Source organism: Pundamilia nyererei, unplaced genomic scaffold (genome assembly GCF_000239375.1).
Source record: "Pundamilia nyererei isolate P.nyererei 1_Seehausen unplaced genomic scaffold, PunNye1.0 scaffold00008, whole genome shotgun sequence".
Lineage (NCBI taxonomy): Eukaryota > Metazoa > Chordata > Actinopteri > Cichliformes > Cichlidae > Pundamilia > Pundamilia nyererei.
The window spans coordinates 5,243,767-5,268,200 of record NW_005187409.1 but is presented as its reverse complement, the minus strand read 5'-3'; the positions used below and the strand labels follow the sequence as shown (position 1 = coordinate 5,268,200).

General features: G+C 39.3%; 1 protein-coding gene across 5 annotated transcripts in view; it reads left to right on the top strand.

The window, feature by feature from the left end:
* mid2 (midline 2) overlaps positions 1-24,434 on the top strand; it is a 150,659-nt gene that overhangs the window by 80,860 nt on the left and 45,365 nt on the right. For 4 of the 5 annotated variants that reach the window (XM_005723114.1, XM_005723116.1, XM_013908259.1 and 1 more), the window contains exons 3-4: positions 14,051-14,116; positions 15,817-15,912. In XM_005723114.1, the coding sequence (XP_005723171.1) occupies positions 14,051-14,116; positions 15,817-15,912 (162 nt within the window). The remainder of the gene's footprint in view (positions 1-14,050; positions 14,117-15,816; positions 15,913-24,434) is intronic. The other variant, XM_013908266.1, reaches the window with a different exon arrangement.

Sequence of the window (24,434 nt, the reverse complement as noted above, 5' to 3'; positions counted from 1 at the left end):
TAAATGTAAAAGAGTGTTACCTATTTGATGCACGATGCACAAATGACATTATGTGTGCATGTGGATAGGGCTAAAGTCTCAGACACGCAGTGTTTGTCGGTAACTGGTACAGGTTTTTGCTTCCTCAATATGTAGATATGGATATGTATGAAGTCATGTGTGTACATATGTTATTGTGCATGATTAAGTATAGACCACATTAACAACAGGGTTATTCCAAAATGTTGGTAAAAATGAGCTTGCATATATGCTACAACTTGTTTTGACTCGCCACTTTTCCCATTATGACCTCTCGAAATGCACTTTTTTCATGCTTTATATGTAGAGTTATGAGAAAACAGATAAAACATCAAGTGTACCAATGCTTGTTTCTTAGTTTTGATACTGAAGCTGAGTTACAAAACAAATTGTAGTGACACTTACAGTGGATGGAAAATAAATGTTGTTTTACAGCCCTGGGAATTTCATGTGGTGCTCGCATCCACTTCCACGAGTGCTTTTATTGAATTAAATGAGGTTGTTTTTTTTAAGTGTATAACCATTTTAATGATGTGCTTATCATAATTAACATTTTCCAAATATATTTATGTCAGATCTGAAACAGAAATGAAACCACCGTGACCCCGAATTGGTATAATATTTAAAATGGTTTGAATGGTTGTGCTTGTATTTCTCCACACCATCAAATCTAGACCACAAGTGAATCACAGTCACATGTTGGTGGAAAATTTGAAAGCGCGGCACAGGATTCACAGCTTACAGTATCAAGGCTTTTTAGATACAGCACTGTCACAAGAACTGAAAGGAGAAAACAATAAGACTCTAAACTGACTTTGCAAACTTGAGAGATTGAGAAAACAGGTTACCGGGGCTGTGGTTTGATGTACCTCTTAAAGCCGATGAGAAAAGAAGGCACTGATGCATGCCTAATAGCACATAGGGCTTCTTTTATGGCTTCTAAAAAAGGGTCACATCACCTATCATGTCTGGCCAGCATAGTGGCGACAGCAGCAGCGAACACCCTGTCCACCAAAGCTCCACGGGGAAACGCTTACATGTGTGAGGTCAAGCATATGCTGCAGCCATGGACTTATCATGGTTTTCACATGCATGGATGAAGTGCGCACACACAGACTGTACATGAAACCAGATATACAGATTACAAGCCTCAAACCACAACAATTTTTCTTGTTAAAAGCACATAGTTTTTGATCTGTGCGTGACATGAATGAGATGAGTTAAAAGTGGCTCCACATACACACAAATCTACATATATCCTTAACTTCATCCAGTCACTGATCTTTACAAAACCATCCTTGAAAGTTTCTGTTTATCTAAGGTTACGTGAAGGAAGTTCAGCTCCACAGGGAGTCATACAGAGAGGAATGTCTGTTCCAGATATCAACAGCCAAAAGCCAACCACGCAGAATTGCAGGAACGTAGGGAATGTGTTCCTCCTTTTTGTGGCGAGTCCATCACAGACGCTGTCCAGTGTGGTTCCCCGCTCTATAACTCTGGTGTCTGGCCAAATCATGAATGCAGGGCAGTAAGGCCGACTCTGAGCTAAGGTTATGTGATTTTGTGCTCTGACTATCATTCTTGCCTGCTGGACCTGGATTCCCAGCAAGTGAGTCTGCATGTCACAGTCAGAGATAAAGCACTCGGTCTAGGGATGTCAGAATCTTTTTGTGCAACAGTAATCACATTTCTTCTTCATGATATCAGGGAGTTTTACTTGCTTGCTTCCTCTTTTACACCTCCTTCACTTCTTGGTGTCCATCTCAGTTTTTTTGGAATGCCAGCAGCCGACCTGGCAACAAGTGTCATATTTAGATGTCATGTAGCTGCCATCAGAGCACTACAGTTACATGACCTCATCTATAAATATATGATACTGACGTGATTTAGAGGCCTGCTTCTGTGACATGGTCGCACCAATTAGATGAAGTAAAGCATAGTGGAGATGGAGTAAATAGCTTTTCCTACCTTGAAAGAAGCGAACTCATTTGTTAGGATGAACAGAGCAGCTTTGATACTAATAGAGACACTCTGTCTTGTCACTGACCACTGCCTCTGTGGAGGGACAGAAGGGGAAGTGTGTGTTTCTTGTTTTTGCACATTTTGTGTAAGTGTGTATATATTTGTCTGATTTTGTGCGCGCGCGTCCGTGTGTGTGTGTGTGTGTGTGTGTGTATGTGTGTATTGGTCACTGCAGTCTGAACAGATGAGAGTCAGGGTCTTTTTCGGCTCTGCATCTGAAAGCCTGCAAGGTCCTGTGGGGGAAGGGAGGGGTCACACTGTGGTGTCCAAGATAAAAGGCTCAGGGTGGAAATCTCACTGCCTGTCTCAGAATCTCTGGATGGCATTATCTGCTATCACAATCAATAGGACTGAAAGCGCAGCCAAAATAAAGCTGCCATATCCCTTGATGGCTCCGACTCCTCTGTTTTTACACAAGCTCATTATGTACTGCAAGTGAATTGCAAACATGTATTCGCTAAAGTTGCGGTAGCTATTGCATCGCACTATTACCTAGTGGAAAAGATAAGTTTGTGCAAGAGCAACATTTTCAGTGTGGAAGGGCAAAAGTAACATTTTCAGTATGAAAGACAAGGAAATGAAGAAGTATGTTTGTAATAGATAGATCAGAGTTCTGACATCTGTCGAGATAAGGAAGACTATTAAAGAGGAAGTTTGTTTTGGAGACCAAATTTTGGACTGCAGTAAATCACAAAAGCTTTGAGTCTGAGCCTGTCGTGTCTCTTTTTTCAATAAAATCGAACTCAGGCGCTGATATTCTGTTGAAAGATATGTTTTGTTTCATCTTAAGGAGTTAGAGTCTGGGATCCCCTTGAAAGGGGATTTAGCTGTTTGTTCATAAGTTAGTCCAAGTTATTGTCAGTTTGGGAGTTAATTGTGTTAAATGAACTCGATAGAAACAAGTTTGAGGAAACAAACCCTGTATTTTTTTTATTTTCTTTCCCCTAGCATTTGTTATGTGCAGGTTTTTATGGTCCCCTAATAACATATTATGACAATTTAGTTTAAAAATAAACTTGTTTTACTGTTACAACAAGTTGTGAATTACTCATTTATGCTCCTCCAGAAACAAATGTGATGCATAGTCATTTGCCTCTCATGCATAAGCTTAGCCACATAACACTCATAACATGGCCAAAGGGTATTTCTCTCGTCCTTACTTTTAATTATAATTTATCAGCCAATATCAATATATCGGCATATAACTAATTTCAGCTATGTTTTGGTTGGACTCTATCTACTTTACCCTTTTTCTGATAGCATCAGTGGTTTTGTCTGGTAGATATTACAGATTCTCTTGGCCCTCTTGCTTAAAAAAAGAAATCAAACTGCAGAGTGTTTATATAGTCCAGGAGCTCATATAACATTTCCTGAAGGTACTACAAGCTGACAGATGTAAACCTTTTAGCTAGGAACTCGTCAGTCATCCCAGATTTTCTCTGCTGTAAGATTGGAAATTTGAAAAAAAACCAAAACAACAACATTGTGAATGGCAGTATCAGGTTTAGAGATTCTGAAAGTCAAAAACCAGAGTGGAATAATTTGTAGATGTTTAATTATTAAAGTTCAGACAAAAGATTTTATTTCAAATTGAGATTCTGTTTGCAATCAGAGCTGAACCAGTCTGTCAAGTCTGCTCTGTATCTTTAGGAAAGTGGGACAAGTCTTAGAGATGGGACTCAGTGCTGTCACTTTTTTTAGCTTTTGCACTGAAAACAAACAGAATGTTGAAGTGGAGGACAGCAAAGTGAAGGTCAGGGCTGGGGAACGACTGAGGCGAAGGCGCCGGCTGACACTGTATTAGCGCAGGACTAAGCAATAAGAAGTAGGAGAGAAGAAAAAGCAGATAACAGGAGCAGAGAATAGAATAAGCTATGGGGACTCTGTTGTGTCAACATTACAGATGGTTCACTCATCGTCATACAACATTCAAATGACAAGGCTTTGCGTCTACTGAACAAGCCTCCAGCAAACCCACGGGTTAGGCTTCAGCTGTCACCACAGCCCATTGAGCAGGATATATCTGTTTTTCATTTGGTGTATGTTTCAGATTTTAAGTATGCGTTCGACACTCCTATGCAGAAAAACAATGAGGCAATCAACGGTGAGAAATAAAAGCACTGCAAGAATAGATCTTTTCACTGCGACGGGTGACCTAAATTTGAAAAAGATGATACATGGCGACATAAAAAATTACTTTTACTTTGATAAAAGGAAGACTGTGATAATTTAAAGACAATTCAGATTTTTAAGAAATTGCAAAACATTTAGTGAAAGGTGCTCATTTCCCTTCTTTTTTAAAGCTAAATGATGAGACCTGCTCCCATCTGCATTGCAAATATTTAGCTCAAGATCTTAGCCGCTTACTGTTGTTTAGCATAAAGCCTGGAAAGACTGACAAACTGGCAGCTTGGCTCTGTACTACAAAACTCTAAAGCTCACTAGTTAGCATGTTAGCTATTTTAGTATGAACACAATTCATACTATATCATCTTGCAAGAAAGAAAAATGTCTGTTACTTGTTTTCTAATTATTTTCCCATTGTCACTCTTTATGCCTATCTGAGATCTTCCTTTATCTGATTTCAGATAGGCTTGTTATTCATGCTGATTTACTTATTATCAGAATCAAATGTTTTGGAAGATTGTAGGATACAACTAAATGAGGTGACTCTAAAAATTTAAACTGTATTATGATTGAGGAGAAGAGGGAAACACCAACATGTATATGTTTACATGTGTGGCCACATGGGTACTGAAAGAAAGTTCACAAAGGCACTGGTGGAAGAACAGAAGATCATGTGATCATGTCAGCAGGATCATTTCTGAAAAGTCACTTGCCTTATTCAGAAATGCGTTTGAGTTGCACGTACCAGCTCAGCCAGAAACCTCTGCTTATCCAGTGTTTGCAAAGTGAACATGAATTTTCCACAAGCGTAAATATGCTGCGGCCCGTGTGTTGAAAGTGAGATTATCTGCTGTGTCACTTTGCCACAAGTGATACGATAAAACACCACCAAGGACTCTCAAAGCTGTGGGGCCGTGATGAAAACTTCACAACTGACATGGCAGCTATTCAGTGTGCTTTCACAGGCAGACTGTGCATGGCACTCAGTGCTGGGTCTCAAGGGAATGACGCGATAGTTGTTGTAGGCCAGTCTTTCCCAGTAGCTTTCAGTTACGTAATATTTCCTTAGAGATCAAATCTAATAAGAGACAGGAAGCATAATGCGGAAGCGACAAGACAGAAGGGGCCAAGCTAGTTGTTAAGTAAAGGTGACATAATATAGTCACAGCATGTGAAAAATGCTGTAACAGCTCTTGTATTTGTATATTTTCAATATACATTTAGTTCTGATTTTCCTTCCAATAATCAATGGAAAGACAATAATGGTTCACTTGTTTTTCATTGTCAAAAAAATCCTGTCAGCTTCATGATTTGGACACGTCCACAGTCAACATTTGTCACCTCCACTGTAAACGTGACTTCTTTGACATCTTCACGACTCTTCCTTCCTCACTTTGTGTGGATGCTTTGATGCTCAAATCCTTACGGGGAGATTTGGTGAGAACAACACCTTGGGTTTAGCACACAACATCTTTTGGATTAGCTGACTAGGCGTAGCTGCTGGCTGAGGTAACTTTTTGCACATTGCTTGAGATCAAATAGGATTATACCACCATCAGAAGAGTTCTGATTATATTTATTAAAGCAAAAAGATGTCGGCACGAGATTTAGTCATTGAAAAAAATCTAAATCTGGTAAGGAATCGGCTCTGAATTCACTGACTCCAATGAAGGAGAAACGGGTCATTTTATGCTTGTGCACGCATCCTCATTATTCACAATGCAGAATGTACAAAACACTCAGGCCTCACCCAGCAAACCAATCAGCTTGCCTGTATTTTACTTGGCAAACATCTTCTGCTACAGCTACTGTTGTCTGTGTCAGCTGTGCTTCTCATTAAGCTGTTATATTTGCGATGGTGTTCACAACACGTCTCTCTGACCCCTCTGGGTGCTGTGTACCTGACTTAGCAGCTTAGATTTTTTTTTCAATATTTTAATCTCTTGGCAAACCACATAATAATCTAAAGTAATAGAAATATTTCATCATTATATGCCCTAATGTGGATATAAGTTCTATTAATGATTGATGTATGTAACCTTTACATACAATGTGGGTCAAATTTTGACGCATATTAACAGTAAAAACGACACTAAATTTCATTGCTTTAGTCCAAGTGACCCATAAGATGACAAATCACATAGAGCAGGCATACACTGGTGCAAAATCTTGAATAGCATTTTCACCTGCGTGTTGAAGCGCCGCGGTGTACCTAAATAATCTAATAATAAACACATTATGATCAATTTATTGGCAGCCTACTGAGATTAAACTGAGCACGAACTCATATTAAAACAGAGATTAAAAAAGCAGCTGAGAGGTCATAAGATTAGAAACACACCTGGGCTGCTGTTTCAGTGAGTGTGGGAAGCAAGTTTGTAAGTCCCACACACACACACAAGGTTTCCTATCACTGCTTTGAATGCTCCGACTGGTCTGTAATAAACTATTTTTATGGTTTGTGTTCCAATTGTTAATTACTGTTGAATTAAACATAGTAATTATGAAGGTTTGTTTATGAAAAAGCATTAAGAACAGAATGTTAAATAGCTGTAATGGTTATATAGTAAACTCATATTTATATGCATGGTTATATAATAAATCCCAACAATTCTAGAATTTTTTTTCCATTTTCACCTTTAATAAAATAGATTATTTCAAATTGAAGTAATTACAGCTGCTCTTGCTTTGACTCTTACATAAAATGTTTATTGGGGAAAAACAGTAGATGTGTTTCTCCAAAAATGAGCAAAAATGAAGAAGCTCCTCGGATGAGAGGCGAAACACCGTCAAAAAACTTAAAGAAGTCCAGTCGCTTTCTTTCCAAGTTCTTTAGACTGTCATGACCTGGATGACTGAGAACCTACACAGACAACAACATGCAAGAGTAAAGAAGCAATCTACAAACCTTGCACTGATAAAAGAGACCCTTTTTTTCTCTTTTTCACTTATGCAGTCTTTGGGAGACACATTTGGTGGATGCCAGCACTGTGCTGAAAAGATGGTGGCATTTTTCATTGTAGCAATGACTCAGGGTTTTAAAAACACAGAGCCAAACAACGGCCGCTGGGTTGCCATCACTCAGAGTGACTCAGACTCAGCAAACTGTTCTTTCTGTTATTGCATTTGAGAAAATAAGACAAAACGAATAACCGTGTCATATGAATACACCAACGAGCCAGCAGCTACATAATTGTATTACAGCCAATGAAATGTGGCTGTATGGTGCTTGTCTGTCTGTGTGACTCTCTCTTGCTGTTAGGCACTCTTTTTTTCCCCTCAGTCACGTCTCTTTCTGTTCCTCGTCTGTTTTTTCACGTGGGAGCTAACCAGGCATTTCTGCCATATTAATAAGTGAATATATAATCCATTTGCAGTGGGAATCATTGAGGGAGAAAGGAAGACAGCGAAGTCTATCATACTGTAAGGCTTATGTGGTGGAAGGTGGGGTGAGGTGGAAGAAAAGTGCCAAGTAACATTCAGATCCTAGCAAGCTGGTATGTTTCTTACATGTGGCACGCAGCCACGAAGCTGTATTTCTAAAAGGTTACAGTGAGTGACTCATGTATTTATTGATTAGAGTATATGTACAAAGTTTTTAAGTAGTCTCTAGCCACTCAATAGCTCATATGCACCTTAAAAATGTAATAAGAAAAGCTGACAAAATATCAGAATCATGTTGTTTTAAAAGAGCAATGATTTGTTGTGTATTGGAAAGCTAATTTGGTTGGTATATGCCTAAAAGATTTCAGCCTGATGTATACAATGCCATGTCAAGTAAACTTTATTTTAGAAAGAAAGAAAGAATGGTTAAATCAAGAGGCCAGAGGTAAACGTCAGCTACAAGACATTATCTGTGGGGGCTGCAGGTATTTTTTGCTGCGTTGCTGAAGGACATTTCCTTTGAACTTATTCATCGGTTGGAGATATTGAACCTGGATTATGTGGTCATAGGGCAGCTTTCCTGCTGATGACTTCATTTTGCTGTCAGTCAAAGCCTAGAGTTTAAGATGTGAAGCATATTGATGTAAACCCTTTTGGCTTCTAAAAGAATCCTTCAACATTTTTGAAATGTTCCCTTTTTTGATCGATATCAATTTAATATATTTGCGTTCAATAGAGAAAGCACTGTGACTTGTTAAGCTTGGCTCACCACAGTGAATGGAATAAGATCAGCTACAGGCGTATCCTGTGTTATTATTATTCCGTATTCTTCAGTTATACAAGTCCAAATATCAGAAGTACCGAGGCGTGGCATTTGAATTTGGATACAGAGTATTATCTGTTTGGCTCAAACCAGCCACTTTGTATCTCTACTGGAAATATCTTGATTTAATTCCACAATGTCATTGTTTGGACAGTTATCTGTGGGTAAAGCGTACAAGGCAACAAAACAGACCCAGACATGCTCGTCAGATGTCTCTTACAGATTACCAGGCATGCCGCCTTGGCTTTGCTGTTCTGGTCATAACTAGAATGTTCGTTCTGAGCCGTTTCTCTGTTTTCAGAACATTTTATTTATTTATTATTTGTATCGTCCATAAATTATGAAATGTCTTAGATATAAATGTTTTTGTCCTTTTTCTTTATTTTTTTGCTCTACCATAGCTCTGTTACATCTTCTATCTACACAAAGCAGCCAAGCTGGTGACGATAATGTCTTTAGTCAGGAGTCACAGTGGTCGGCCACAGCTTGTCTTGAGGACAGGAATATTTCTTATCTATCCCACAGTCAGTATCACCGACCTAATGATATCATCTACTGTGGATAACAAGGCTTTGCTATTAGCAGCACAGTATACAACTGGGCTGATGAAACAATTTTACAGATCTACTTCTGCCTGCTGATTTATAGCACACTGCCGGCCCCGGTGTCTGTGAAATAGAAGTAGTTCGAGAATGAATTAGGATAGAGAACAGATGAGGCACAAACGAAGCTCGAATAAGAGTTGAAACAGCTTTGTTGATCCTTTAGACCTACATGTGTTATATTTGGCAATAACACATATAGGTCCAATATGTTCATTTCATTTTAGCGGTAGGTCTTGCTGACGAGTTGGAGCTCTCCCGTGGAAATAGAAAATAACATACCTGGTGTCTGGCTGCTATTTTCCTCAAGGACTAGCTCCTTGTGAAGCTTTGCATTACTGTCAGAGTGGGTTTGCCGTGGAGCGATCTACATTTAGATCTCCAGGAAGTTGTGCAGCGTTTCACAGGGAATTAACCTTGAAGGGCATCCAAATTTAAATCAGGTAAGATTTCATTTTTTATGGGCTTAGGCGTGTTATATTTTGATAGCAACTTGTATAACTTTATAAAGTTACAGATATTCTTGTAGTATTTACAGCAAAGACGCTGTATGATACATTCAGTTTTTACAGAACATATGGGATTTATTGCCATTCATTAATTTTCTTAACCACTTATCCGATTTTGGGATTGAAGCCTGCTCCTGTCACAGGGCAAGAGGCAGGGTACAACCTGGACAGGTCACCAGTCTATCAAAAAAAGTTGGATAATCATTCACATCTATGACATTTTTAGAATTTAAATTCATCAATTTGGACTGTGGGTGGAGTACCCAGACAGAACCATACATGCAAACTCCACACAGAAGAGCCCCACCTGACAGGTGGAATCAAACTGTGATCATTCTTCTTCTTCTTTAAAAATACCCATAGTGAAAAATGTCATTTACATTTAGAAGTGCATGCAACAAGTATGCATCATATTAAACAAAATTAAACGACCACTCTAGCCGTATGTGTTATTTTGCTTCATCTGCATTAATCCATGAAACTGAATAGAACCGCTTCACCAAGAATCCATTGTAGTCTGATTGAAATGAAACTGAAAGATCCTTTAATCCTTTTCAACCATATCACTGATTTGTACTAACCCCACTTTATCCAGGCACCCCTAATCCACAGCATTAAATTCCTCTCGCTTTGCATTTAAATATCACACTGTCATCAACTTGTAATCTGATATGAAATTGTCTACCAAAGGGAACAGGAGATTTGGGAACGGACAAGGATATAGCACACTTTGCGTCACATCTATTTCATTCCTTTTCTTCATGTGCATTCTGCTTGTTTTTGGTATTCCTGGGTCATTTTGGTCCTGACCCAAACAAATAATTGGAAAGCTAAAAGCACTGACAAGCTCATGGCTTATCAAAGAGTCTTATAAACAAGATCAAATGCCAGCTTGTGTCTAGCCTCCTCAGTGTTTCTCAGTTGCAATAACAATCCATTATTCATTTTCAAACCTAACAAGAAATTTCTTGATCCTAATCCCTGCGTGCAGCTTAAAATTTAAATTACTATAGAATTTTTGTCCATTTCTCTTATGATAAACCTCAGAGAGGGGGGAAAACAATTGGGATTCATAACAAGTTGAGTGTGGCATTAGAGTCGTCCTTCCAAACACTTCCCAAGGTTCCTTTCTTTTTCTGAGCAACTTTATTTGAATTCTCCCACAAGACTTATAAATGAAAGTGAGCATCTCCTAGCTGTCTGCTCCCATTTATCGCTGTACCCCCAACTGTTCAGAGATCTCTTAAATGTTCAGTCAGTCTCTTGTAGCTTGAAGGTCACATGAGTTCATTTGGAGTTCAGAAATCTGTGGCATCCTATTCAGAACTACAGAGCAACACTGTGAAAGCTACTGCATTTACTGTTCGACATTCTTTTTTTTTCTGCATAATTATTTCTTTATTTCAAATTTTCTAGTGGAATAAGAGCCTTACAGAGAATTACACAGCTCTTAAATGTAAAAGGTTAAAAAAAGTTTTTAAAATGCTGTTTTTTGGAAGTTAGACACAAACAAAAACAGTTAACATTTGAACTGATTTTAAGCATCCCTGATGGTCTCATTAACTGGACCCCAGACTGCAGGGAGACGAGCGCGACTCCCTATTTTTCATACCATGCAACAATTCATCAGTCTCAAGGGTTTTGCCCTATAAAATATTATCCTCAGACAAAAACCCCGTTTCCCAGAAGGCTTGTGTTACTGACACGTCCAGATTCTGAAAAGCCTCTTGTTAACAACAGCTGTAAAGTGAGCTTGTTCAATTCTTTCAAGTTGAATCTCTCCCTCTTTCTGTTGCTTTCATTTCTCTCTCTTAGTGTCCCATTTCTCTTGTACTTGTGGGACGATCTTGAATTAATTAAAAGAAAAGACTTTGAAGTTAGATACTTGGCCTCGGGGCATTCTGTTTCATTTTTGTTGTGGTGGGAGTTGCGCTGTTGTTCTGTCGTTACGTTGTAACGACCCAGAGATTCCACTACTGGTCAGTGTCATGTTATTAGGCAAAAGATGCAGTTCAGCATAAAATTGTCTCTTAAAAAAGCAAACGCATCTCTAGAACATGTGCCTGCTATGTCCAATTTTATAACACTTGGTCTCTTCTTTTATTGTCTCAGGTTCTTCTTATGATTGCATTATGCTGTAATAACTTAAAGACCACAGTAACTGTTAGTATAGTAAAGCTTTGCGCTGTCTTTAGATTAAGTTTTATGATTTCAGAAATTGCTATTTACAGATGTGTCGTGGTTCTGCTGTGATTGACAGACAACACACAGTGTTTGGATTGTCATCTTGTACCATGGACTGTGTTTCTGTGCAACTTCAGTGCTTAGTGGTAATGTGACAATGAATGATGATGACTAGTTTTAGCTTTAAGAGCAGTCAAAGTTGAGTGAGCGAGTTCAGTAAACCCTTCATCATACTCAACTGTCTTGTAAGAAAAAGGCATCATTCTATATCCACGGCCCCTCTCCCGCAGCTGTCTAGCTACTCTAGTACAAATAGAGAGCCCTCCCAAGAGAAATGGATCATCTGTACAGGAATGAGACCCGGGAGCCCCTCAACATAGTGATGTCATATGAGGGGGTGTTGATCTAACCTGAGATGATGGGCTGTCAGCAGCTGCTGTTGCAGCGGGGCCGGGACGGACAGAATAAATACTGAAGAAGTAAGAAACAAAGCAACGGATGAGACAGGAAGTCAGATTAGCGGGAGAGGATACTTATTGTGATGTAAAATGAAAAGAAAGCTACTGAATACTAATGAAAGTCATACTAATGGAAAACAGAAAAACAGAACAGACTGAATGATGACCGAATTAGAAGCCTGGTTGCTAGCCTGCCAAGCTCCCCCTCTCAGCATGAGACTCGTCCCTATTTTCCTCCTGTCAGCCCCTCCTATCTCTGTTACACTCTCTCTATTCACTGCCATGACATGCTATGTCTAAAGCTGAGTCTGTGAATGAATGATATTACCTCATGCAAATAACACCATCTACCCTGCAGGCCCATCACATGCTTCAAGCAACTAAAAAGCAGTAACTCATCTCTCTCGCATTGGCTTTGATTTCTTCTTGTTCCACTCTAATAACCCTCCGCTCTATTTTCTCTACCTCTCTGTCTCTGCAATGGCCCCCTTTTTTTTATATATGTAAATATATGCAATAGGTTTTATGCTTAATAGATTTCAATATAGCAAAATAATCAAAGTGGCTACTGCTGTCTATAGATCTTTCTCAGGCTGGTAATAACGCAAGTTATGGCTTGCTATTTAATATTTACACCCAGTCCCTGGCATATCAGTGTGGCTTTTCCATAGTAACCGAAGCAATCTGTCCAGATATTGCTGGTGCAGCAGAAATAGGCAGAGTAATTTTTTTGGCCCCAGCTGTTCACATTTGGGGACAGGAGACCGTAGCTTGTCTTCTGATTGAGGTTTTGGTTTTTCAAGCTATTTTCTTCATTTTCACTCTCATGTTACTTTCATTTTCCTCACTGATTAGGTTTATTGAAAAGAAGTACCTGCTTAACTTTAAGAAAATATGGTTTAGATTTTTTTTTTTTAAATGTTGCTTCTTAAAAAAATATGTTGCAGTCATATGTGCTGAGTTGGAAGTGAGACCTGTTTATTTCATGACTCTGATGATGTACATTTCAGACAGAAAGATGCAAACTGACATGATATTAAATAACTTAAATGATAAAGACAATATAAACATAAAATGTCATCATTGATTGGGCTGCTGTTTAACTCTAACACATATGCATGTTCTGACCCATTCCACCCTTTTATGCTTCTATTTCTACATGTTTTGTGTTACGTTTTTCTCTGCTCCAGCTCAAGCGGGTTTGGTTATCTTTGATGTCCCTTGAGTGTTTTAATAATTTGTTAAATGTGTGTTGTTGATGGTTACTCTGCCTCCCTCTATCACTCTCTCTCTCTCTCTCTCTCTGTCAACTTGCCTCCCTATAAGGCGTGGGCTACAAGTAAGGCAGAGCCACATCGCCATACTGACCACAGTATAATGCTTAGTGTTTAGTGTCTCATATTCACCCTACAAAGTATAAACTAACATCATCTGTATACATGGAGACATACATATGTCTCTGACCATATGCAGGCCTAACACATGTAAAATACAGAAAACACACGTACGTATGTAGAGAACAAAGGAGTTTCTTTCGACTGCTGTCGCATGGGGGGGGGCAGCTGTATTCTAATGTATTAATCATCTTGTCTCCAGCTTGCTAATTAATGACCCATCTGTCCCCACTCACTGATGTTCCACTTCAAACTCCCCAATAAACAAACACACACACACAGAGAGGCGCTGCGGCACAACAACCAAATTCTCGTTGCAGTGATGCAACACCAACACCACTGCTGTGCACACTGTACGCTGCACTGTCTCATCTGCATTCAACAAAACCTCCAAAGTGTTTATGGCAGCTTCATGAGAAAGGAGTCCTCCTCATCGGTTGCTGTGCGTTTAGCTGGCAGACGTGTGATCAGGCTTATCTGTGTGTGTGTCTATGTGTGGACTTATGTAGGTGTGTGTGTGTGTTCATAGGCTTATCAGGTGAGCCCGGGCAGAGTGTCAGATGCAGTAATGGAGGCTTCAAAGACAAGCGCTGCGGTGAGTTCCCTGGCTGCCTTTTAACAAACCCCCCCACCCTTCCACCCCTCCCTCTCCCATCCTCGACTATTCCCACCGCTGGGACGCAGAGGGACAGAAAGGGACACAAGTAGATAGCTGGATGGATAAGGAAGGGAGGCAAGAAGTGAGATAAGCAGGCAGGTGAATAATTAAGTGGGTGCAAAGTCAAACAGACAACAGGTAGGAGAGATATTGGAGAGCACAGTTGCCTGACAGTAAGACAGACGCACGGAGGAGCAGACAGACAGTAAGACATTCAGACGCGGCTAGGTGCTTGTACAGGCCACCTCCCCTTCACTTGCATGAGTAGAGATACTTCAAACACTCGCCGCTTGTCTTCTGCTTTGTTCTGTTGTTCTCATCGCAGCTGCTAATGTTGTTTTGATGCTCGTCACCACCATCGCTGATCTGTTTCCTTTGAATGGGAGTTCTATTCCTGACTTCCCATTTGCTTGTTTCCATTTTGGTCTTTTATCCTTGCATATGTGTTTGAGTGAACATGTTTGTGCGTGCGTGTCTTTTGTTTTACATCTGAAAAGCAGTCACAGTTAAGGGATAGTAACTGAGCGTTTGATCATTAAAAGTTGCCATTTGAGGTTGATTGGTTTCATTTTTTTCAGGGATCACATAGTTATTTTCTTGCTTTAAAGTGAGATAAAGTTAAATCGTGAGATCAAAGAGTTTTGTAGTAAATAAAACTGCTGTAAGCACTTGTGGCTGCATAAAAGCAAAAATACAGGAAGACGTATGAAAGAGTTAACCTACAAACACAGAACCTACTTTGGCTGCTTCTTATTCAACGATATTCAATTAGAAACCGAATATTTACTGTAACATTTGCAGCAATTCAGCTATTAAAGTCATTTTAATTATCGTGTGTAAAATCTGCGGATTATTTTTAACCTGTTCAAAACTGATGACCTTTTTGATTATTTCTTATTTCGCACCGCATGTAACATTGTTCAACATGGTTCAGACTTCAGTGCATGGCTACTGTGATGGACACTCTCCCTTCTGCAACTATTTTTTTTAATTGTACTTCACTGGCCTTAACAGATATTTGGATTAATTTTTTAAAGTCGTTTACAGTTTATTGAAGAAATATTTTTGCATGAATGTCTTATGTTATAAAGAAAGGCTTGGGGGATGTGGAGATAAAAAAAAAAAAAAGGAGTCAAATAGTGTTGTAGAAATTTCTTGTGATGTCACAGAATGTATATTTTGTATGTGTATGTGCAGACTTATGGGTTTCATTGGGACTGCAGAAGACATAAATATGAACTCATGAACCAGCACTGATGTCACAGACTTCACCAGAGATGTTACCAAAATAATTAGCTACAGATATGACTCCCCTTGCAGATTCATGTAGTTCAAAACTTTTGATTTTTTTTTAAATTTATTTTATGTTTGGCTTTTGTTTGTTTTTTTTAAATCAGGAAGTATCCAGCATAAAACTACCAAATCGAACATAAGGAGCTACCCACCCTCGTAAACAGATGTTAAGAAATTTTCTAATCACTCTGTTCTTCTGTAGTGTCTTAAGCTTAATGGTTTAGCTAAACAATAACCTTGCAATAAGAGTATTTATTTATTTATAAGCAAAACTGCACACATTGAAGGTAATACTTCTACTTGTAAATACTAATCATGCCAATCCTCCTGCTCCCTCCAAACAGCAAACTCTGGAGAACAACCTAACCAACTTGGTGAAGAGGAACAGTGAGCTGGAGAACCAAATGGCCAAGCTCATTCAAATCTGTCAACAGGTTGAGGTATGTAACATATCTTTATGTCTTTTCATTTTTGAATAAAATTCAAATGGTCTCCCTTAATTGTAACTCAGGAAAGTATGACTTCCATATGGAAAGTAGTTTTGTTTGTCGCCAGGTATCATAGCACAGTCAGAGGTTAGTGTCAGCAACAAGATAACAGCCTCGGAGCTGCTAAAGATCCTTAATGAGGGGAGTTCTGCTGGGTGGAAATAAGCATTTCCAAGTCAGCGCCACACCGCGCACCACTGAAGCTATTTATATTTTAGTCTAAGCCTCTTTTTATTTCATTATATTTCTGCCTCCTGCTGGATCATAACCGTGACTTTGCCAGCATTAAAATTTGAATTCAATTCTTTCAATTCCTTCACCAGCTACTGATCAAATATTGATTAATCCCAACACTGTAAGTGAATGCCAGGCTCTTACAGTGTTGTCATAAAAAGGTCTGCATCGTTTTTAAAGAGTTGGAGGAAAGTATACTGCAGCAAATTAATAACAAATGTGTCACAGTGATCTTGTTATGTCATTTGGCCATCAATATGATAAGTGATTAGGCACAGCACTTTGAAAATGGAAATAATAGATACCAGTTTCAGTTTCAGAGGGACTGAAGAACACTCGAGAACAAAAGAGTAGCTATCAGCAACCATCCACTTTCAGACCTTTAAAAGGGTTAGTTATGTCATTCACACAACTTCAAACGCTGATTGAGATGACCACTTGAGCAAAGCCAAAACTAAAAGGTGCAACCACTTTAATGTAAAGCTTTAACTGTATCATAAATTCTGATTGTGTGCCTCTTTAATGTCTCAGCTTTGGCTTCCAATACTGCTTAGGTTCTTCCTTGAACTCTTGGCTTCCAATTAATCTCACTGCGATGAATTAGATTTTTAGGATGGATGAATTACTGTTGCATTACTCAACGGTTTAATTCTTACTGGCACCACCCACACAAGAAATTTATGCTTGCCAGCAAATCAGATGAGATTATCTGTCAAATGGCATATAACTCCAAAGTGGAAGCTTTATCTGACTTGTCACAAGGTGGTAATGTGTCACAGCTCCCCCCGGTACGATTAAACGGCAACCTTCGAAGAGTGTTTGCGCTCCGGTGTCCTGGTGTGAACCGGAACCTGTGTGCACAAAATTATACCTGAGTCAGTCTTGTCACTGTTGACCTCTTCCATTTGGGCCTTTGCTATGATTTAATGGAGGTACTGTTCAAAGCCAGTCAGAGAGTTCTAATGCTTGGCCACAGAGTGTTTTCTCAGCTGAGCATTACTAACACATTCGCACACATACACACAGGTTCATGCTTTCAGTCTGTGCACACTCACTCTTAATAAACACCATCATTTTCTGTGAGATTTGACATTAATGGCTGCAGAGGACAAATGCATTTTAGTGCCGCCATCACTCTCTGCGTAGTTCATTTCTTACCAGCCGGGCATGACTCCATTTTCTCAGAGTCACTCTGAGGTCCATGAACAGCAACTCATGCAGCCGCTCATCCAATCAAAATAAATGATTGCTGGGTGATTCATTAAGTACAGACAAACTGTTCGTCAACAGTGCATGGCATGAGAAAAAAAAAACTGTCTCTGTTTCGTCTTTGTCTGCATACCAATGTTGAGCCACCGCCACGACAGCAGCACATCTCATCAGTTATTCATCAAAAAGTAATGAGGAGAGATTGCATGGGGGAGAACATGCTTCACCAACTCTCAAGCAAAGCAAATTATTGGAATAAACTATACGTTTTCAACTCATTTGGAGCTATTCTGGCTTTATGATGTCAGTGTCAAAGGGCTACAGTTGTTTATTTATGAGAGGCGTAAGGAAGAGAGACTGGATTGTTTTCAGGTGAGCACACATTAAGGTGCAGAGGCGTTTTATGAGTGCCAGGAAGAGAGGCGAGGGCAAGCGAGGAGAAGAAGCTGGAGAACGGTGGAAAGGCTGAAAAGTAGAGGCTGTAGAGGTGAGGGACAGGAAAAAGAAAACGAAAAGGCAAGAGGTTAACAGGGCGACGGGAACAGAGAATGGGATAAAAAGACGTAAGCGTTAGTGTGACTAGCAGTGATCCTTTTTTTTATTCTGCAAAAAGAGATGCAGGCAGTGTGTAGAAGAACACGCTCAGCAATAATGCAATACAGCACAAAAAGGGAATAAAAAAGTGAGAGTTTTAGTGAAGGGAGAGGAGTGTGTACAAAATAAGAAATCTCTGAAGGGCTTTAAGCATGACCTGGATTTCTCTCCTCCTTGTTTGCATCATACTGTATTGGTGCCGAAGAAATGATCAAACACAGTGTGAATCAGCTTCCAGTGTGTCAGCACACACTGCAGCGATACATCCCTGTCCTCCAGGGGTTCTCTCCGGGGGAGTTATCTTTTTCTTCAGTCTTAGATGCACTGACTTGATGATGTGTAGGATGCTTCTTTCTGAGTATCCTCACCACAAGGCTTGGTGTGGGATTTTTGTGCCTAATGGTATTCGGTTTGGAGCTTTTTAAAAGCATTGATTTGATTCTTAAGCATTTGTAGTGATTTTTGTTTAGTTAACACTCATCACTCATTTTCACTCATGCTTTGATATTAATAGTCAGCAGAGTAAGGGGGACTCATTGAGGCTCTTGGGTGAAGAGCATTTCCCTAAAAACCACTTTGATGTTGAATAGACGCTGATACAGTGACAGATGTAACTGAATTCAGACCCAGACTGAAAGCTGTGTTAATGCTTTGAATAAGACTAATATGCTATCTGTTACCTGCACGTTATTTTTCTCATTCACGAACTATGTTTTAAGCTATAAGCCGTTTAATATTAAGCCAGCTCACTTCTTTTCTTTTCTTTTTTTAGAGTAATAGTAAAAGCTTTTTACCCTCTTCAAAAACACATCTCAAGAGATGCTCTTATTCTTTTGTTGCCATTTCATTTTCAGCACATTTCTATTTAATTCCCAAAGAGCCTCCCCTTTCATACTTTAACAATACTTCCTTAAAGTGCCCTTGAAACTTTGTCTGTGTAGTGAAGTTCTTGCATTTAATATCTAGCTCTTCTTAATTCATCTTGTAACTTGACAGCTGATCAGCTTTTCTGTCATTCTGTCCCACTTTATCTTGCTCTCTATATGGTAGTTGTCCTCGTCGAGGTCATGGTTCAGCTATGCCTCGTGAGACTGTGTGGTTACAAGGTGCTTGCACTGGCAGCTGTATAACGAGGAAATCTTTAGAGCCAGAAAGCCCAGACACAGCTAAATGTGGAGTAAGCATTGTTTCTAGGAAGCAGTAAAAACCAGCAGCTGGTGTTTCCAACCGCTAGGATCGTGTTAAACTCGTGTGTGTATCAGAACTGATGGAAAAAAGAATCACATCAGACAGAAGCCTGGTGGGTTTAAATGTTCACACGTGTATATCTACTGATTAAACAGCGAACAGTAAGTCCTTAGCTGAGACCTGTCTAGGTGTGTTTACACTGAAGCTGATCACACTCTGTGCAGAATATGAATCAGTTGTATGGAGATGTCTCTAATGCTGCGTAATCCTTTGCATTAGGGCTCATCTCTCTTTATCTCTCCACAATAGCACCAGAGAGATCGAACCATCTTCTGGCATCATTTCTAAAGCTATATTTCTAAAGCCGTTTGCAGTTCCACTTTTAAGGATGGGAGCATCAATACAATGCGCTAATGGTATATAGATAAACAACATTTCTTCTTTATTGCAAGCTCTACAGTATGTTTGTGCTTTTAACAGATGCCCATACTGTGCATTCAAAGTCGATGTATATCATTCAGCATTCATCCATCCTGGGTGGGTGATACTGTGTGTAACGACACCCCCCCCACCACCACCACCACCACCATCCCCCACCCAAAAATGTGAAAGTTATAGCAACTTTTTCAGGATGTACAATATCTTGTTTTCTTGGTTTAATAATTTATCATGCCTTCATTGGCGTTTAGGTGTTCACTCATAAACAGCATTTATGGAGGATTTCTTTTTAGCATGATGCTTCTGAAAGTCAGGGCATCAGCAAGTTATTAAAATTCATTGTGAAGTGAGTCTGTCTCAGCCTGTTGGACCGATTCCCCCTACAAGCTGTAATGGCAGATAAGGGTCTAATGTGCCGGCTGGAAAAGCTGGGGAACCCCTGGTTAACCCACACCCTCCAAGTTTGGCAGAAGGTAATCAACATCTGTGGGATACACAAAATGCTAAAAATTTTCAGGTGGGTTGCTTTCGACTCGGATTTTATTCCAAACAGACACAACTCTAACTTTAAAGCATGGATATCCTATGGCCTTACGACATTCCTCTCTCTTACTCATAGAAATATTGTGCTCAGATGTGAGGCCTTACGGGACAATCACAACTGACAAAATACGACTTTCATAGATACTTACAGCAGAGATCATATATTGATCATGAATGCAAACTGTCTGACTTCAATGATGCTTAGTCGCATTTTTTCCTCATCCTGAAAAATGCCACAACCATGACCCCTACTAAATCTATTTCTAAACTATACAAAGCTCTCTCTAGTGCCAGCAAGGATAATACTTTATACACTAAGGATAAATGGGAAAGGGAATCAGGGATTGCTATTTCTGTAGGGGAGTGGGAAAATGTTTGGTACTGCCAGTGGTCCACGTCCAGTTCTATGAGCTGGAAGGAACATGGCTGGAAGAATATTATTAGGTACTTCAAGACTCCATATCAGGAGAGGTACAAAGGGGCTTATATGCAATGCTGGAGACAATGCGGCTCGACTGTTGCTAACCATTTTCATGTCTTTTGGGACTGTCCCAAGTTAAAAAACGTTCAGGTCTCCTTAAGTGCAGTCTTTAACGTTCAAATACCTTTAGATTTTAAGGTTTTAAACATGGCTTTGGTCCCTTTTCTGGAAAGCAGGAGTGAGATTAAGTTGGCGCAATTACTCTTGGTGGCAAGTAAAAAAACAATTACTAGAAGATGGTTAAGCCCAGCCCAGCCTACCCTAGATGACTGGTTTGGGATCATTTTAGAGATATTTAGGATGGAAAAACTTACATATCTGTTAAGAAATCAAAAAGCCAAATTCTACCAAATTTGGAACAATTGGATCCAATTCATTACCCCCACGAGGGCTGACTTCACTTGATCTCACTATTACTTGGTTGTTGTTGTTTTTTTTTTTTACATTTACTTCTATTACTATTGCTTGTTTATTTACTTTATTTGTTCACCATGATTGCAGCATGGGCACCCCCCCAGTTTGTGTTTATAGTTCCATGTAATGTGTTCTATATATCTCCTTCGGGAGAGCATGCGAGCAACTCTCCTAGTAATAACCAGTGGAGGTTAATATGCACCCACTGATCACTTTGTTTATCATTTGCTCTCCTGGACTTGGAAGGACTTTGTTCCCATGTTATTCATATACTGCTATGCAGATGGTTTTTTCTAGTCCAATCCAAATAAAGATATAATTTTTTTTTAAAAAGAAGTGAGTCTATCTAATAATTATAGAGCTATTTGCATCAAATAGAAGAAGGACCACCAAAGAAAATGAAGGCACACTGTCTGGGAAGGATGGATGTCCATATAAATTTTCATGGTAATCCATCAAATGCGTGTTGAGATATGATTAGCAGAGATAATGACGGGTGTCCTTTGATAATAGGCATGATAATTTAATTAGTAGTGATTGATGTTTGTGTTACTTTGTTCTGTTGAAAAGTAAAAGAAGACAAGAGGTTAGAAGTTGTTACCCTGAAAAACAGAAATAAATGCAGTCAATCTGCTTAGTAAATAAACACTTTGGTGAGGCGTTTCCAATTATCACCTTTCTTTGACACAACATCCATTACTTTGATCTCATGGTTGCATTTTCTTTTACTCTATTACATACATAAACCATTTTTAGAGCCAGGTGCCAGCTGGATGTCATAAATCTTTGGGTGCTATCCCAGAATTTGTGGACAGCATCAGAGCTAAAGCTGTCACGCTAAATCCTTGCATCTGTTTAAGGACTTCATGTCACACTTAAAGAGGCAAACTGGGGACAGTAAGAAGCAAGCGGAATCAAACAGAGGCAGAAAAAATGAAGAGAAATATGAGCGAGCAAAGGACTGGATTGAGCATAGAGCGTATTCAAAATGTAACTGTTCTGGTGTCAGCAAAAGGTTAACCACTGCTTTGAACTTTGCCTAGCCGTCTTTACAAGATAGGTGCCATTTTGGCTACAGCAGCCAATGTTGGAAGTCATATATTGCTCTGGCTGTCACTGTTCTGTAATTATTACAGTCAAAAGTTTTGAGCAATCAATCGTGTCTTTATACTTTTCCTCAAAGTAGTCAATGATTATTATTCAAGACCTTGTATGTGAGGAGGATTTTAAATTTGATTCTGGATTTAACAATGAAGAGAAGCCAATATAGGAGAAATGTGCTTCCTCTTTCAAGTCCCTGTCAGTAATCTTGCTGCAGCATTTTGGGTCAACTGAAGGATTTTCGGGGAGTTTTAGAACATCCTGATAATAAGGAATTACAGTAGTCCAGCCTAGAAGTAATAAATACATGAACTAGTTTTTCAGTGCCAAGTACAAGAACCTAAGTTTTATCTGAATTTAGAAGCAGAAAATTTGAGGTCATCCACGTTTAACTAATTATTTGTGGGTGTCATCTGGCATCATGATAGATAAAGTTGGTAGTCATCTGCATAGCAGTGAAAATGTATGCTATTTCTTCTGATGATACTGCCTAAGAGAAGCATGTATAATGTAAACAGAATTGGTCCTAGCACAGAAGTCCATATTTAACCTTAGTGTGTAAAGACAACTCCCCATTTACATGAACAAATGTAAATATATTAGATAGATATGATTCAAACCACTGCAGCGCAGTACCTGTAATACCTACAGCATGTTCTAATCGCTCTAATAGAATATTATGGTCAACAGTATCAAACGCTGCACTGAGGTCTAGCAGGACAAGCACAGAGATGAGTCCACTGTCAGGCCAGATCATTTGTAACCTTCACTAAAGCTGTTCCTATGTTGCGATGAGCTCTGAAACCTGACTGAAACTCTTCAAGTATCACATTCCTCTGCAGATTCCTCTTTTACGATGATGATGATGATGATGATCTCTAATGGTTACAATTTTATTTGTGACAAAATTCACGAAGTCATTACTCGTTAACTTTAAAGGAATGCTTGGCTTAACAGAGCTCTGACTTTTTGTCAGCCTGGCTTTAGTGCTGAAGAGAAATTTAGGGTTCTTACTTCCTTCAATGAGTGGTCAATAGTAAGATTTTCTAGCTTTACGGAGGGCTTTTTTATAGAGCGATAAACTGGATTTCAAGGCTAAATGAGGATGTTCTAAGCTAGTGTGATGTCATTTTAATTAGTCCAATTATAGATTGAATGTCGTGCTGAGGCTGTCATTTTTAGTATCTACATGGATAAAATCACCCACAATAATTATTTTATCTGAGCTGAGAACTAAATCGCATAAAAAGTCTCAGAATTCAGACAAAAAACAGACAGGTGGACGATAGATAACAACAAATGAAACTTTTCTTGAGTTTTTCAAGCTAGGGTGGACAAAGCTAGACATCATGTTTTCAAATGAATTAAAACTCTGTCTTGGTCTTTGGTTGATTAACAAGCTGTAGTGGGAGATTAATTCATGTACTAACAGGGGACTAGAAAAGAGAGACCCAATGTTTATAATCCACATTTCACTGTTTTAATCTTTGGTGCAGTCGTGGATACAGTATTGTTCTTTCTGTGTGATTTTTTTGTGTTTAAATAATTTTTTCCTGATTTTTGGTTTGTTTTTTTGTTTTGACACAGTCTCTAAGGGGATGGGGTTTTGGGAGATAGCAGGAGGAGAGAAGCTACAGAGAGGCGTGTAAGTCTGCAACTCCGCTTCCTGATCCAAACTCTGGATAGTCAGATTTTGGGGGGGGTTTATTAAATTTGGCCAGATTTGTAGAAGTGAGAGCTGTTCCATCCAAATTAGGATAGATGCAGTCTCTCCTAACAAGAACAGGTTTTCCCCAAAAAGGCTCCCAATTATCTATAAAGCAAAGCATTTTGGACACCATTCAGACAGACAGCAATTTAAGCCAGCCATCCTGTGTTCCCGGGTGCTCGGAACAGTCTGCTAGGGGAAGAACTAAAGCTACCTTCAAGTGCACTAGCCACAGGGGCCTGGCTAGCTATGGGTTTTCCAAGGGTGCGAAGGTCTGTGTGTTGTAACGGGAACAGGAAGTGATACTCTACCAGATAGAGCCAACACCAAGTGACAGTGAAATGGTCTCAGAAGAAGGGGTGGCTGTCAAGAAGCCTTTCATAAGGAAGGAAAATGGGGAACAAAGGATAAGGAATTCCAAATTACACAAGACCTGGATTTGAAATCAGTAACATAAGGTCCTATGGAGTGATGAATTCAGTTTCATTTTTCAGCATTGGAATGCACTTCAGGAAGCCTGGATAACTATTCCTGAAGACTGTTTAAAGAAATTATAAGAAAGTT